The 16,758-nt window shown below is 39.6% G+C and overlaps 2 protein-coding genes across 3 annotated transcripts; one reads left to right on the top strand and one right to left on the bottom strand.

Moving 5' to 3' along the window:
* The first annotated feature begins 32 nt into the window (after window positions 1-32).
* LOC136441361 (uncharacterized) lies at window positions 33-11,979 on the top strand. Of its 2 annotated transcripts, XM_066437615.1 has the most exons (9): window positions 33-242; window positions 3,033-3,129; window positions 3,675-3,742; window positions 4,697-4,748; window positions 5,797-5,923; window positions 6,350-6,520; window positions 7,050-7,232; window positions 7,470-7,724; window positions 9,635-11,979. In XM_066437615.1, the coding sequence occupies exons 1-9, from the start codon at window positions 43-45 to the stop codon at window positions 9,871-9,873; spliced, it is 1,392 nt and encodes a 463-aa protein (XP_066293712.1). In that variant the 5' UTR covers window positions 33-42; the 3' UTR covers window positions 9,874-11,979. The 2 variants fall into 2 exon arrangements, with proteins under 2 accessions (XP_066293712.1, XP_066293714.1); XM_066437617.1 differs by lacking the exons at window positions 3,675-3,742; window positions 4,697-4,748.
* Window positions 11,310-16,718, bottom strand: LOC136441363 (alpha-2,8-sialyltransferase 8B-like). Its single transcript, XM_066437619.1, has 4 exons — window positions 15,178-16,718; window positions 14,199-14,360; window positions 13,280-13,795; window positions 11,310-12,856 (listed from the first exon to the last, which is right to left on the bottom strand). The coding sequence occupies exons 1-4, from the start codon at window positions 15,324-15,326 to the stop codon at window positions 12,571-12,573; spliced, it is 1,113 nt and encodes a 370-aa protein (XP_066293716.1). The 5' UTR covers window positions 15,327-16,718; the 3' UTR covers window positions 11,310-12,570.
* Window positions 16,719-16,758: the final 40 nt, after the last annotated feature.

Here is a 16,758-nt window from a genome sequence, read left to right as displayed (position 1 = left end):
AATTTTCAATTTTCGCGGGGTTGAGCCGCTAGCAGATGACGTATGCTGGGAGATCCCAAGATGGCGGCCACCGATGCCGATGGGGCGGCGGACACGGAGGGGTCCCCCTCCTCCCAACCCCCTCCCCCGTACCCCGGCCCCCCTGGGCTGGGGGACCACTTCAAGCTGAAGCACATGGACTTCATGCCCGTCTGTCTGGACGAGGGCGGGTTCCTGTCTCACCCCAAGTACGACCGATTCGAGTAAGTCGAACGACCATGTTTTGATCGTGTTGTCATCGCTTAACGGGAGGTATGACCTTGACGACTTACCGCTGCTTCTTCCATTGATGATCACATAAATGATCACATTAACCCACAAGAAGTAAATCAGATGATGCCAATTAAATTATTCCTTTATGTTGGGTTAATATCTGATGATTGAAAATGGTTAGGTTCCAGTTTAGGTCGTATTTTGAGTGTGAGTGCGTGTTGTGTTTGATGTTCTTTACGTGGTCATTCCTTTCTGTGGAAGATGTGCCAGCAATATGCAGTGGAAGAGAAAGTGGTTTTGGCTCAACGGCCAAATACATCGCATTGTCCGATACCAATGACCCGAGCACTCCATGTCTTAATGCATTAAACATCGAGTACTATAGTCAAGGGGAAAGTAAACTAGGCAAGGCAGAAATTGTCCCGTAATAATATCATGGCGCTGTTGTGGTATATTGGTTGCGTTTATGTGTGAAATTGTATCCTAACCCTGGCCTTCCCACATGAAGAAATGCGAGTCATTTGACCCTGGGTGGGTCAGGGCAGTGGTGTTTTCAACATAGATGTTGTTGCGACATTAGTAGGGTAAAATAACAACAACGTTTAGAAGTCACAAAATAAGTACTTCTGTTTGAAAAATAAAGATTATTTTTATTGAATAAATTAGGAAACATTTGTTAACTTCAGAAATATAATATCATGATAATTGTGTAGCACAAATGAATATAACATTTGAATGTTCATTTGATATAAAACACTAAGATAATAATAATTTTACTGTGTGCAAAATGAATATGGTATGCATTTATCAAGTGATAAAAAATAAGACAGTTCTTAGCTTCAGAAATGTTATGATGATAATGCTTTATTGTGTTATGCAATTAACTAATGCATGATAGTACAATCCATTATCAGAGGGGGGGCTTCTATACTTTTGAACGAGTTTGATAACATAAAAGATTACATAGAGGTTGATTCGGTGTATGTATTGAAAAAAAACCATTACATTCAATTTCTATCTATGTAATGTAAAAGTTGTGCAAGGAAGGAAGGTGTTTTTTTTTATAAAACAACTGGCTCTCAAGATTCTTGGCCATGGATTGTTGGCAATGAATCATAACAGCCACCTAAGAGCCTGTGATAGAGGCTAACTCCTCCCTGTATATCTTTTGATATAGGCAGTCCTTGAATAGGTTGATGTCTGCATGCCTCCTTACACAAACGTGGTGTAAATCATTGCAGCTGTCAGACTGGTTTCATCCTGACAGCTCTATTGTTTGGTAAAGAATGGACGTCTCAACGTATGAAATTATCAGGTCAGGCGAGATGACACAATTGTCAAGAATGTAGGATGATCTCAGTCTTTATTCTCCTTCTATGGCCTCTGTGTTTAACCTTGCATACAAAAATATTTTATGAAATGATAATATATGTACTTAATATCAACTTTCAAGTTGTTTGAAAAGATTAAATGTCTTTGCGTATTCAAGACAACGACGCTGGTTTGACAGTATGATACCATCTAATTAGCTTTTGTTATCGTTGATTAAAGATCCCCCTAGGTGTGATGAACACACAAATGCAGCCTGAGGCTTCATTCTTGAAAGGTATAACTGAGCTGACAACTGTTGGATTTATGCCTGTTACAGGCCACACAATCTTAGTGTAATGGGTAAAATATATCTGATAATTGAGAGCAAAGAAGAAAGGTAATGTTGCGGTAGATTTTTTGTGACAGGAATCCAGCCTTTCAACATGCTAGCTAATTTTTCTATACTTCAATGACAATAGTGATGAAACCTTCAGAATGTATGTTCTGGGGATTTTGCAACTATGTCAAAATTCAAAGTAATATCTCAATAGTAATCTCTCCCCCCCCACATACACACAAATGATATTAGTAGATATTGTGCGTGTGTTGATAATCTATGCGCTATAACATTTTGATGCAACAAACTTAAACAAATTTACAACTGACATTTTTAAATGTATTTTCTGATGGGAACAATGTAACGATTGGCACATATCTAGTTGTAATTTAATTTACTTCATACACATACATCCATTCTCCATTACATCTGGCCAACCCCCCCCCCTGTGAAAATATTTGCTCATAATTGTTGATATTGTTTTCCTGAAAGGGGAACTTGACATGGCTACGAATATTTGATGTAGGACTTTCCTGGTTTGACCAGGGACCATCTGTCAACACCCTTAATCTCTTAATAAAATCTTCCTCTGCTAGAATGATAAAATCGAAGACAATCCAGTCAAGGTTACAGCAATGTTTGTCCTTTGTTGTTATGACTGCATGTATCTGTATGTGAATGTCTCTCTGTCTGCCTGTGTTTCATAACATACTTAATCGATGCAATATCATTCTGAAATCCACCTGAAGTAAAGGAGAAGAAATTTCCAAATTGATTTTTGCAATCAGTAAGGTGATAAAACAACATGTTTCAAACAGTATAAGGGCTGATGGTCCCAAAGAAGACAAGAACAGCAGCACTGAGTAATTACTGTAATTCTTGATTTGTTAACTGTAACTTCATTTTAGCCTGAATAGACGGTCACTCGTCAACAGCTAAAATTTCATCATTGCAAATATTTGATCACTAATATATGAGACAGTGATGTTTGTTCCCACCATTAAAATTAAGTGCCGTGACCTACTCTATTTTCCCCCAACGGCTATATTTTCCTTTAGCTTTATTAAAGTGATTTCCATGATATAGAAGGGGGTGAAGTCTGCCATCTCTGATTGCCTTGTTTTCTGTGCAGCGGCTGCATTGAGCTGGCCAATCAGTGGCTTCTAGAGAACCCGGAGGTGGACGTGAAGTCTTGCGAAAGCCTGGAAGTACGCGCGAAGGGAAGTAAGGTAAACGTGCTTGTTACTGACCCTGCAACAAGGAGGCTATGTTTTTCTTGTTGCTCCAATTTATGTTCATCTACAGATGGACTATCAGATTATCTTATGAGACCATGCTTGAACAACACAAACTCTGAGGGCAGTGTTACAGTTGGGGATCAACCTCCACTAACTGACCAGTCTAACTGGTCCAGACCTTTTAGCCTAGTGGTTAAGCGCGTTGAATTCCCAAGCCGTGCGGATCGGGATTGGCGTGAGTTTGAATCCCGGGAGCGGCGTACTCGCCCCTTTGGGTTTTTACAGCAGTATGGTTTGAAACTGTCCCTTAACAATCCTTAAACTTAGAGGCCTGCACACCCACACTGGAAATGCAGTACCCTGATTGACAGAGGTAACAAATGATTGATTTTGTTCAAAGCTTTGCAATCAGGAAAAAAAGAAACTGGCTCTTTAAAATACACATGACCTAATGTTTAACCTCCATGCATGATCTCCGAGTGACTCTAGTTGATTTTTACAGCATGAAAACTCTGGTGTTGATGACACTGTTTCAGGTAAACACTGACCTGGCAACATACTATGAATACGGCAAGGCACGCAGCTTCTTTGTTCGGGGATTAAGGTAAGAACAGGTCTGGAGAACAATTATTATTTCATTGTGTCTTTTCAGGATAACAAAAAGAAAAGAAAACTAAGGATTTAACTAATTTTTCTCATTGCGCATCCATTATGTTTTTGTTTGTTCTGCTGTCAAAAGAGATAGCCAATGAGGTTTATTTATTGAGTTGTTTTCAGGCTTATCAAGTGAGAGTGAATCTGTTTTGCCAAGGAACTATTGCAACTATATATGTTTTCATGATGTTCTTTTTGCTTTTTCAATGATCTAAGAAATCCAAGTACTTTTGAATCTTTAACTTGTGTTGCTCTGTTCTTTGTTTGTGCCTATTCTCGTCACATGTTTTTGTTGTGTGCATTCTATGAGTGCTTTCTTCTGAACTTTATCTGTCTTGCAACATTATTCTTTTGTACATATTCCATTTAAACTTATTTTATCCTACAGTGAATAAAGCATGCAGTCACCAAAAACTGAAAATGAAATCTCTTGCTCTTGTTATCATAAATGAAATACATATTATCAAGTTTTATATGTTTTTCATTCAAATTCAATAAGCTTTGTAATTAGCCACTGACAGAAACGAAGAAAATAATCTAAAAAGTGTTTTCTTCTTTTTTCTGACAAATGTTTCGGTTCTCTTCTTCCCCATTTTTAAAAGAGAAATTAAATGGCTCTAACTTCTAAGTGCATTTTGATAGATAGGTACTGCTAAGGCCACATTAGTTCATATCCTTGGTTCTCCAAGAGGAAAACAGATGGGCTTGGAGAAATACCTGAATCTGACTAGTATTCATTCCCTGAAATTTTCTGTACCATTAGGTATTATACTTTCCTTCTCAGAATGTTTTCATGTTGAAGCTCTAGTCTTTATTTCTTTAAATCTGAGAACCAATGAATTGGATTGGTGTGGCCTACAGAAGCTTTCCCTGTTGGTCTAACGGTGGTGGGTGTGTTCTGTAGGGTGTGGTATGGGCCAAGGCTTGACCTTCCTCCCGGTACTTTACCTCAACAGGTCAGTGGGCTGTCACCTAACCTACATCTCTCACCTTTTTACATCTCAGCATTCCCGCCAAACTTCACTGTAGAAATGTTCATTGTGTAATTGTAGCACTACCATTTTTTCAAATATGAACTCAAAACTACCGCAAACACATTAACATTATTTGTTCTGGATGTCGGAAAAATGACTCACCTTACCTTAGACGTCAGTTCTGCTCACAACATTGTGTTGTAATGGTCGGCAAATGACGCAATTGGTGGCAAAATGAATGAATGAGTTTCTAACTTTCTAAAATACTTTTTTGAGAAGAAAATTCATGGTGTTATGCATGTACCATACTTCTTTTTATGCAAAATGGGCACATTTCTCAGACATTTTGTGGCCCTGTTGCCTCACACAATTTTTTTCCACACCTAGATGCAATTAAAGGCATCCATAGAAAAAAAAGAATGTCCAAAAATATTAAAATGTTTGTCTGTTAGAAACATTGTATCACGTCCCTTCCTTCTTGTTTATAGATATTTCACGCATAACCTGGGCTTTGGAAAGATGCAAGAACACAACTGTGCATGGCCTTTGATATGCAATTGTTTGCATTGCTGATTCTAAGGCCGCATCAATGCAATTATTTTGTTCTTGGACTCACTGCTTTCATCTGTTTCATAACAGTACCTGTTTGTTCTTCCTCATGTCTGTATAGATTCCTCTCACACACACTCTAGTATTTGTGGCCTTTATCCTCACCAGTCTGTCTATAATGAGTGCCCTGTCCTTGGTGCTGATTTGCCTTTTGTTTTCAATTGTAACCTTCTTTAATCAACCTTGGTGCTGAAATGCCATCCGTCAATGTGTTTTTCACTAACCTGCGATTATAAGTCCTTTTGAATAAATTTCATGTTGTAAATGTTGAAAAGTTGATAAAGATGGTCAGATATAGTCAGGAAATTGGGAGTTTGATGCAAGTGATATGCTCGTATTGAATGAAAGTACCCGTCGGGTATGGGCATTCTAAGGAATGTTTTCAAATCTATCCTTCTTTAAACTGTTACTCCCCTTGTAGATTGGTTACCTGAATGTGGTGCCGGGCTCTACCAACACTGGAGGGGTGTTCCAGTTCCCTGACTTTGAACCCTTTGGACAGACCATCAACAGGTTGAATGGACTTCTGAAAGAAACACCCATCCCTGGTAAGGTTAAACCCCCACAGTTACAACCTTCAACTCTGTAGTTTTTTCATTTGTAGCTGCCAACATTTATACAACAAAATCCACTGTCTTTTAAGGTTAGGACTGTGGTAGGAGATTTCTAAGATTCTTAACCTTTAGCACACTGAAGAAGCTGTTTGGCACATCATTTTCTACTGGTTACAGAGTTAGGCAGCAGGGAGAAGCTTAAGGCCCAGATGTTCCAAAAATCGTTGAAGAGATTTTTTCGGATACATATAAAATACAAAATTGCATCATTGAGGATTCATGGCAAACCTACATGTACATTGTGACTTGTGTACACTACATCTATGTTGGGAATTGCAGGAACACACAGACTGACATTCTAGAAACAACACTTCACTCCTTTTTAGCAACACACAGCTTAATTGTTTCTCAATCTTCAAGGTCGCATCCTGAACTTGGAGACCCGGGACATGAAGTACCACGGGACATGGACGCACCAGGGCGTTGACCCCGACAGGTCCTGTTGGACACAGAGCGGGGAGACAACAACAATGTACCTCTTTGTTATCAGGGTCTTCTATCTACTGGGCCCTCCTGTGCCTGAAGAAATAGGTAGGTCTGGGGAAGGGAGCTATTGTACTCCATGCTACTGTTTCTGAGAGTTCATTTACGTAGGTAGGAGGGTCAATGAAAAGTTGTGCCGTTGATTGGTCATAGGCTATTGTCATTGTTGTCAAAGAAGCTCACTGAATTTTTCGTAGAGCATTGGCTGTGTAAATCTTTTGTTTATATCCCAAGAGCTCTAAACTCTCTATAAACCTTTGAGGGAATACTCAGTAGTTCCTATCTATTAGTTTTTCACACCTCATTTTAGTATGTATCTCATAGTTGGTTACACCCGCCCCTACATTTTGACACTTCTATGTTCCAACACTACAATGTTCTTAGACCCCCTAATGCTAACATGGGGTGCTGTAACAAAAGGGTTTAGAACATTTTGATGTCAGAACATGGGGGTCTCGGAATATAGGGGTGTCAGAAAATTTAGGGCTGTTCCCACACAGATATATATATATGAGTTCTACTGAAGAGGAGACCGCAACTTTTTGTTTTAAAAATGACAGTGCCTTTTTTTCCTCAGGTGTAGCAGATTTTGTACCTGAGATGATCTCTCCTCCTCAGGGAATCTTCAGTAACCCCCAGTTTGAGAACTTCTCCTCCGTCATGACCAAGGCTCGCTCCTGGGCTGAAAGTCACCTTCGCACAGTCAGGCTCATCAACATACAGTCATTTGATGTCAAAGTTCATAGGTCAAAGTTTACAGGTAACAACTTGCTTTTATTCATGCCCTGAGTCAGGTCATTGACAACAAATAAATTCTACAATACCTGGAATCTTTATGCACAGGACGTTTTTGTGTAGTATACCTCATTAACTTTACTTCATAAGTGACCATAAATGAATTTCAAATGTTACCTTTTGAATTTGATTCTGTTATTTGCATTTGCCGAAAATTCCAGAACATTCATTTATTAGCTCAATTGTGCAATTCTCTTTCTAGGAGCAGTAACGATAGATTCTCAGCGTGCTTCTCACATCGAACACGGCAAACACACCACCGCCTTTATACGCATCATCAGGCTGGTCTACGGCAGGCTACGGGGCAGCCTCGATTTGCCCCCGCCCCTTCCCATGGTGCTCAGCGTGAAGACCTTTGTTCCCGCCATTATTTGTCGCGGCGGCAGCTGGGGCATCCCGCAGTACGAGAGTTTGAGGGACACCATTAAACGGGCGCAAGTCTGGCTCAGTCTTACCGGTAGGTTTCTCTCTGTTTGATCAAACTTTGCAGACAAAAATCAGGGAGGAGCTGGCAATATTTTGTATTGTATTTTGGTTCTAAGGCCGTAAAAATATAAATCTATTCACTTCTTTATTTGTTCAGACACAGTTTATAATGCAGTGTTGTGATTCCCTCACCATGTTTCTGTAAATTCTTTCATACGCACTGTTACAGTAGTATACATATATATGGCTTATATGTTTACCAGCCTTATCAGTGTCCTGCCCTTGGTGCTGAACCGCCTTCTGGGCTTCTTCCATCTTGTATTTAGTCGTTTTAATCTTTGTACTGACATGTTGGATGTGAAACAATACTTTTGGATATGATTTTGGTTCTTGTATTTTTCTGATGTTGCATGGTTATAGTTACTAACTAGATACTGAATTTGCATTCTGTGCTCACAAGTTAGATATGGCACATTGCTGTTTGATGTCAAGATTTTGCAAATTGTGTACAGTCAAACCTGTATTAGCGGTCACCTTTGCATAGCGGCCACCTGCCCATAGTGGTCACTTTTTGTCGGTCCCTTGGATTTTTCCCATTGACATAAGCATTAAGAATTAGGCTATAGCGGCCACCTGTTCAACGCGGTCGCGGCCAGACGATTTTCGGTCCCGCGAGTACAGTAACACTGCCGATAACGGTCACGGCGCGCCGGTAGAAGCCGCATCGCCACCGCACGCCGGGTTCAAAATCTTCATTTTTTCACGCAGTTATCAAATTTATGCGGCCTCAACTGGATAGGATCATAATAAAGAAAACCAGAATGTTTTATCTTTGTTAGAAAATCCATGGTTTGACGCGAAGTCAAGTATAGTTTTCTTCACATGGCTTGCGTTTGTTCATCGTGGTAAAATTGACAACTTCTGTGCATTTCGACTGGACAAATATTACGGCAGCCTTTTGGAAAATACAACCCACACATGTACCTGATGCGGTAAGTTCGTGAAATGTTTGAATGCCGGCCCAATTTCCGTTTTCACCGGGAATTCATTCAAATTGTGCTCAAAACGTGTTTCGCGCAATTTTCAAAATGGCGCTGATACAAACATAGGTAGCAGCATAAAGGTCAACGGAAGACACCACTCATACGGAGGTATAATATACTACATTTATTTTGCTGCAAAGTATCACTGAGGATAATTACTAACCCAAAAGCTTCAAAATGAATGTGGATAATACTACTATGATGTAAAATTTGGGCTGTTGCAATTTTCTGAAAAGACAAAAAGCCCTCAAAAGAGCGACCTTCTTCTGAGTACCCTATTAGCATAATGGTAGATGCTGATCAACACAAGCCACAACAAGAGACTGAGGAAAATTGTCGCCACGATTTTATGTTTGAAAACGGTCGAAAACGAACAGTAAGTGACAACTGAGCAACATGTATTTTGTTCTTAACTAACTAGGAGTAAAAGAACAACAATCGAACTTCTAAAATGTGCCTTACCTGTTTACATGTGTACTGTACGGTGAATAAATGTATCTCAGTGGGTACTGAAAACATGTGTCACTCGAGGTCAATTAATCGACATTTTCTCCATAGCGGCCACCTGTTCTTAGCGGCCAGTTTTGGCCAGTCCCTTGAGTGACCGCTATAGACAGGTTTGACTGTATTCACAAATGCTCATGCAATGATGAGGCTGCACCAAGTTATTTTTTTGACTCTCAGACATATTCAACTAAAGATTTAGCATGATCTAGAGGTCAAGATGAAGACAGAGTGCTTGGAGGAAAACTTGAACCTTACTCCTGAAAGTGTGTACCAAGGTTTAGATTTTCCCCTCAGACCTAGGCAATGTGATTTTTCAATGTCATGACATCTAGGTGCTGCACATCTGAAATAAAGTTACAGCATAGTTACAATTTATGATCTCCATTTCTAGGTGTCAACATTGTGAGTGCGGAGACTATTTCCATACGGATGCACTATGGGAGGATCTCTGACGAGGGCGCCGAGACGACCCTAACGTACCACCGCACTGACCACGGCTCCTACTTCCTCACGGCCTTCAGGATCTACATCGACGGCGTGTACGAAGAACCGTCGCCAGACCTGCTGCCACCGCCGCCGGACGAGTCCGAGTTCAGCATGGACGATTTTGGATGTTGCAACGTCATGTAGTGTATGGTAGAATTTGTTCATCAATCCAAAATCATCATGCTTGAGATATACAACAATGCTCAACATACTAGCTACGGTTAGAATGAATAGGTGTAGGTATAAATCACATGCTAATTACAAGCCACACCACTCTGATTTCTTGGTTGTCACATTTGTAGAAAACATTGCTGATGTGAAATATTAATATTAAAAGACAGAGACTGTAGCAAAAGTGACCATTGGTTATGCACGCAGTTTGGGGTGGTGAATATGGTAGGATTCAAGATTTTCTGTGTTCATTGTCTCCTCTTGCTAATGATTACTTAGAGGTGTCTGTACACCAAAGAAATGGGCTGGTGTGGCCTTAGATAGCTGCAGCATTTTACACCTTTATCACTCAGCATTCAGTAGTAAGAATAGATCTAGATCTCCAAAGGTTTTTAGCTAGTAAGGAATGTTAGAATTTTCCAAAAGTTGACATTGGTATGAATTTTCCTCATAGTCCAAGTTTTTACACTGGCTGACAGCAAATTTTGTATACCCACATTTACTTCTGTTGTGCATGTGACTACATTAAATGCATGAGACTGTACCGAGGCACTCAAAATTAAAATATGCCAACTTGGGCTTTCAGGAACTAAATGGTACTTTATGATGACATTATCTGTAAAAAGTGCAAAGCCTTTTATAATCTGCTGCTCTTCAGCTTTATTTGTTGAATTTCTGTAGACAAAAGATTGACTTATTGTCATTTGAATCATTTGTTATAGCAAGCAGTTTCTCCTTAATCTGTTTTCATCAGAACCGCCACTAAAGTAGGTTTGATGTTGGTGTGAGACCAGTTGAACATGCGAAAGTCACTGACTAATATGTTTAAACGGATGTAATACTTCAATGTAGCTCCCATGGCAGACACTATACATGTAAGAGCTCCAGTCCCCTGGACTCCCACTGGAGTGTTTCAGACAAAGTCCTTCTTTACAGTTTAAGGCTTTTGTAGTTCTTGAATGATGAGTGTCTTTTCAAGCAAAGTTACTCAAAATGGGGACAATCTCTGAATTGGTTTTTCATAAAGGTTCATGTAGACTTTGTTGTATAGGAAGAATACCTGTGGCAAGTTGGTTTTGTTTTAGACAAAGGGTTGGTTAGGATGCTCTGGGATACAAAATCTCAAAGCAGATGTGTGGTTTGGGCTCATTTTTCCTACATGTCTGCTACGCCACACTAAGGTTAAGTCAGGTGAAGACAAAAAGGGAAATGTTTAGGGATGGGGAGTGAAATATGACACATGATGTACAAACAATGTACTTGGATGTCAGAAGATAAAGTTTGATAATTGAATGTTGTCTTCTTTTTAGGAATTAGAAATGAGGTTGATGGAAGCGGAAATGAGTGAAATAGTGTTTTGAATTTTATGGTGGTCATTGATTGGAAAAAAAAAGATCTGTATGTCACTGCTGTCTTTGCATTGAAAGTAGATTATAAAAGCTGCTAACGAAAACAAAATTATGAATGCAGATCTAGAGTGGGATATTCTGTTCAATGCTTATGTCAAAAGAGCTTTTGAACTTGCTAAAACGTTGTTAAAAATTGGTAGGTAATTGCTGTACAATGTTTCATAGTCTGAAGGTCACTTTTGAATGTTTTAAGCTGCTAACATAACCAAGTACATCTTTACACTGTTCTAAACTAAACCTCTTGCATCTTAAGATTGCCACACATCAGACGAATTTCATGTTTTTGCAATATGTATGATGACATCATTGTCAGACTACAAGTTCCATCTAAAACCATCTAGTTCCTAAGTCTGTTTCAAATGCCATGAACACTGTTGTATGCCTTTTTGAAATATCTTTCATAGATTGAAATGATATATATATAAGCTTAGCAAGATTTTACACTTTTCTACATTTTATGTATGATGCTATCATTTTTGTATGACAATGGAACGCTACATGGATGCAGCAATGAAACAATTTGTAAAGCTGAATTTGTGAACAAATGGAAAGTACTGATAAGTATAAGCTGATAAGTATTCTTCTGGGAAGCTGTATTACAGTACAATGAATATGCTTACGTTGTAATGTCATATGTATTATACGTACAATAAAGGGGCTGTTTTATGAATGTACAATTAATGTTTGCTGAAAAAGAGCGGAGATTACAATTTTGATATGTACATGCACACACGAAGAAACACATAGTACACACACAAACACCGTGGACAATTTTGAATTCCATGTACAAATGTATTTAACTTATAAGCTCGACAATTTGAGCGTTTAAATTGACTTGACATAAGAGAGAAATTAGTGAAATCACAGTGATTCAAGAAATTAGTGAAATCACTGATCCAGGAAGCTATATATGAGAACTACCGCACATGAATACAAACGAAACCAGATTTGTTACATACACTTTATTACATGTAATTCTCTATCAATATCCCTGATGTAGTTTACATGAATGAAGATCACAAAAATGAACAAACAAGTGGAATGTGCGTGTGACAAGGCGCTATATTGCAAATGAAACGGTGTGTTTCGTCTGTCTGTTTACCAATGAATAAAATTTTTCCTTTTACAATGTTTTAAGGGGTGTGGATTGCTTAGCGGTGCAACATAACCATGGACGCCTGCAGAAGCTAGCCTGAGAGTCATCCTGTTTCAGTTCCCTAGTGCTTGTATGTAACGAGGGAGTTGTAGTATTGACTTTTCACTATTTTACACATTTCCCAACATGCAGCTTCAGAACACCTCGTTTCTGTAGCTGTCTGTACATGTTGTACTCGTTGCTCATGTGGTGTTTTCCAGCCTGGAGGATGGGCTTGACGTAATCGTCCGGGTAGTAGTGGTAAGGTACGGGTCTCTTCTTCTCATCCCGCTGAAATGGGAAGAAGCCGTACAGATAGAGCTGGTCACAGAACGTGCTGGCCATGAGGACGGTAAGGAGGCCCGTGGAGGGACTTCCGAGAGCGCGTTTCCCGGTTACCCCAGACATTACACTAAAAAAACGGATACAAGAGGTTAAGTCTCAACATGAACTATTACTTTAACATTGATATTGACTTCATTTGCATTGGATCCACAATTAGCTTGATATTTTAGCTTTCCCTGTGGTCGTATGCATGTCGTGCAAGGATGACATAGCATTAGCATCTTTTTTCACTAGTACATACTCGTATAACGTGAATACATTGCCCTAAAAGCACCTAATCTATCATATGTACATGTCCGTCCTTTTTCGAGTTACATGTACTTGCAATTAGTCTCCGGGCAAGAACTTGCAATAAACTTTCAATCATAGCGTTAAATGTAGAGAGAGAGAGAGAGAGAGAGAGAGAGAGAGAGAGAGAGAGAGAGAGAGAGAGAGAGAGAGATTAAAACAGAGGAGCTATCGATCAGCGTGAAAGAAAGTTGATGATTACTTTCGAATTCCAGATCCTCTCTTCAGCCTCTCTGAGCTGAATAACAAGACGAAGGACTGTCTGTACTTCCGGAAAGCCCTCGTCAGTTTACCCACTGACAGTCTATCTGCCACTATAACTGTGCCGTTGATGTTTTGTAGACGACTTTCGTATACATCCTGACTTCGGTTTTTCATTTGTAAAGATTCTTCCACTCGCTTTGGTGTGCTCATGTTCAAAACTGTCATATTTGTCCTTCGTCCAACGTCTCTTTCGAATCCTTTCACTGCTGGAAGGTCTATCCGTATGACGTAGTCTTTAGAATCAATGAAAGGACCGCACTGGCTTCGCAGGAGTATGCCGCCGTTGCCCACTACGGCACATGTGCGGTAGTGACCAATGTTGTGTTGTGAATGGCACGTTTGGTTATTTCTGGTTTTTGCTGTAACATTGCAGGTCAGTGAAGGCTTTTCCTTCCAATTTACCATCGTGCTTCTGTTGAGGAATATATCAGGGTGTAGTCTTGCTGCAGATTTTCTGTGAGATATCAAGCAAAAGATGGTAGTGGTTTCATTTTACATTTCAGAGCAACTCGTCGCTTACCAAGAAAGATGAGGAGATTATTGTTATCATACTTTAGTAACTCTGGCAGAATCTTCCGATGTGTTCTTGTATGTACACCGTGAATTTGTTGGCATGGTTACAAAAATACAAGTCATTGTGAAGTCTTTTAAACAGAGAAGGTCGGCTTGGTGAGAAATGCATAGAAACCAACAGAACTGTGACAAAAACTCTCCTATGACGTTGGTTTAGAGAACATTATGAAAACTGTAAATATAGGGCTGCTCGCTTCAAAGTAGATAAACGTAGGCATCTCTTTGGAGACATTTGTGTGCTAGATGAAATCAAATTACCTGTCTGAAAAAAAAGTGTCACTGACCTTATTTCTTGCAACGCCTTGTCATTGAAGGTCCAAGTGGGGTGGGGTGAAACAGAGACAGGCGCTAGGACCGGGTTACGAGATGTTACGGCAGGTTGACTGACACGTACAGTCACGTTCCTGTGCAGCTTGTACCGTGGCACCGGTGTTGTCATCTCTACACTATGATAGTATACATGCATATATCAAACGAGAATAATGAGAGAAAACTTCCAAAAGAACGTTGACAGAAAATGGAAGAGACAAAATCAAAAGAGTAAAAACAAATTACCCAAGACGTAGTTGGCTCGGACTCTTTGCAACCATTTTCCTTTATTTCATATACACCATTACTTGACATATACGTGAATCTGTCTAGTCTTCCTATTCTATACAAAAAAGACGTCAAATCCAGCTAGTTTAGATTTGTACCAGTATTTAGTACCAGTAGCCTATTGTTACAACAAAGTCAGACACTGTTTACTGACGCATATATGTTTTTCCCTATGTTTTTACCATGTATTTGTAATTAGCCCACGGGCATGAACTTCTACATTATTCTACTATTCAATATGACACCGTTAATATGGTATTCTTAATGCTTGCGTCAATGGGGAAGTAAATTTGAGTGATAATCGAAAAGTCATCACAATTGCGAGGTGATCCTTATGTACGCGTGGTTTATACATTAGCACAGGTTTGCCTTGGTTTCAGCGATGGAAACGTTTGAAGAAAACCTCGCACGTGAGGTTAGAATAGCCACACTGTGACCTTTGTTTCCCGTTGTTCTACCTGCAACATTGGCCCCTTAATTCATTCCATGGTACGTGTGATCAGGGTGCTTTAAACTTGAGTGTAAATAATTCCTATCTACTGGCTTCCATGTCACTTTATATGTTATCATCAAACGTGAGTCTAAATAACACATATCTACTAGTACTTCCGTATCACTGTGTTATGATCCATTGTGTTTGTGCAATCGTGATAACTTCCTTCTTACCTTAAAAACGTGTTTAGAAGGAAATGAACCGTTGTGGAGACAGCAAAGACGACGATCATGATTATGACGCGTCTTCCTGGACCCCTGTTTCTCGGCAGGGCAGTGGTATCCTGGTTTTCAGGTGATGTATCGTCTAGTTTCGTCGCCATCTTTGTCAGTCCTTTCGACGTTTGTTTACGAAATCAATGTAAAGAAGACTCTGGTTCGACCGGGGCGTTGAATATAAGTACGTACCATTTTACGAGCAAAACGTATGTTATCAAACACCGGTTTAAGGCCGAGCTACCTTCGGCACTTGCTAGCTCCAAGCTGCCTTGAATGTGAAAAATACAATTTTATACAAAGTAATTCTTGTTCAGCAGTTCAACATTCCTCGCCGTTTTGCACTTAAGGTTGCTGGTTGAAAAGCTATCGCCCATTCACCTGAGAGGTAATTTTCTACCTTTTGTTCCGTTAAATCCGGACCAGTGAACAAATCTAAAGGAGATAATTTGAAGGTCGGTTCACAACCTGGTGCAAACATGTATAATGTATACTTCAGGTTTTAAAAGCAACATTGTGTGCCTAGTTACAGCCAGACAACAACAGTCGTAGCAAGAAATATAAGAATATGCCGAATATGGTAGATATAACAATGCAGAAATACCAGGGCTGCCTAAGACCTATGTCGCATTCGTCATGCGATGGTTTCACGATCGGTTGGTATTCTTGAGACAGCCCTGGATGTGTTGTACAGAATCGGCCGGCTGTCTTGTGACTCAAAAGGTAGATCCTTGTCGACGAACAGTTCTCTCATAGCCTCGCATGACCTCACCAAAATCCTAGAATCCGAGTCATGACGAACATGGCTGCCCCCTAACGTGTCAGTCATGACGTCAACGCCTAAAGCGTAATTGCAACACAATATACACAAGGTCACAATTCCGCCCTTTTAAAGACTCTGCGGTTCGCTCTTTCGGACAGTGGATTTCCTCCCACTCGTGGACAAAAGTTTAATATTTTCTACCAAACTCTCCAAACTAGAATTGACCTTCATTTTCCAATCAAATCTGTTGTTAAACACACGACTGACAAAGAATGGGTTACTCCCAAGATTAAATCTCTTATCAAGAGGAGACAGCTAGCTTTTTACTCTCTTACCGGCAAAAAGAGACTTTTAGCGACTTACACTATTATTGCAGATACATGTAAATTGAAGACGAACGTCACTTTATCATGAACTGTTCAAGATATGAGGATAGACGCTCTAAGCTTTATTTCCACTTGTTCAAGTGAATTCAATACGCTCCATTCTCTTGATAGATTTGATTACATACTGAGAGGGGATAATCCTTACTGTGTTCAAATAGGTATGTACATCAAAGAATGTTTGGACATAAGAACAAGTAATGTACAAGTATACGACACGCTAAACTTCAATATGTTGCCCTATTCCATATGATTGTATGTAAACAAACTCATTAGTATGAACTTTGTTTGTTGGCATGTATGTATGTATGTATGTATGTATGTATGTATGTATGTATGTATGTATGCATGTATGTATGTATGTATAGATTAAGTAGACTTTACGAGAGTCGC

This window comes from Branchiostoma lanceolatum, chromosome 9 (genome assembly GCF_035083965.1).
Source record: "Branchiostoma lanceolatum isolate klBraLanc5 chromosome 9, klBraLanc5.hap2, whole genome shotgun sequence".
Taxonomy (NCBI): Eukaryota; Metazoa; Chordata; class Leptocardii; order Amphioxiformes; family Branchiostomatidae; genus Branchiostoma; species Branchiostoma lanceolatum.
The sequence above is the reverse complement of the archived record's forward strand: the minus strand, read 5'-3'. Positions and strand labels throughout refer to the sequence as shown.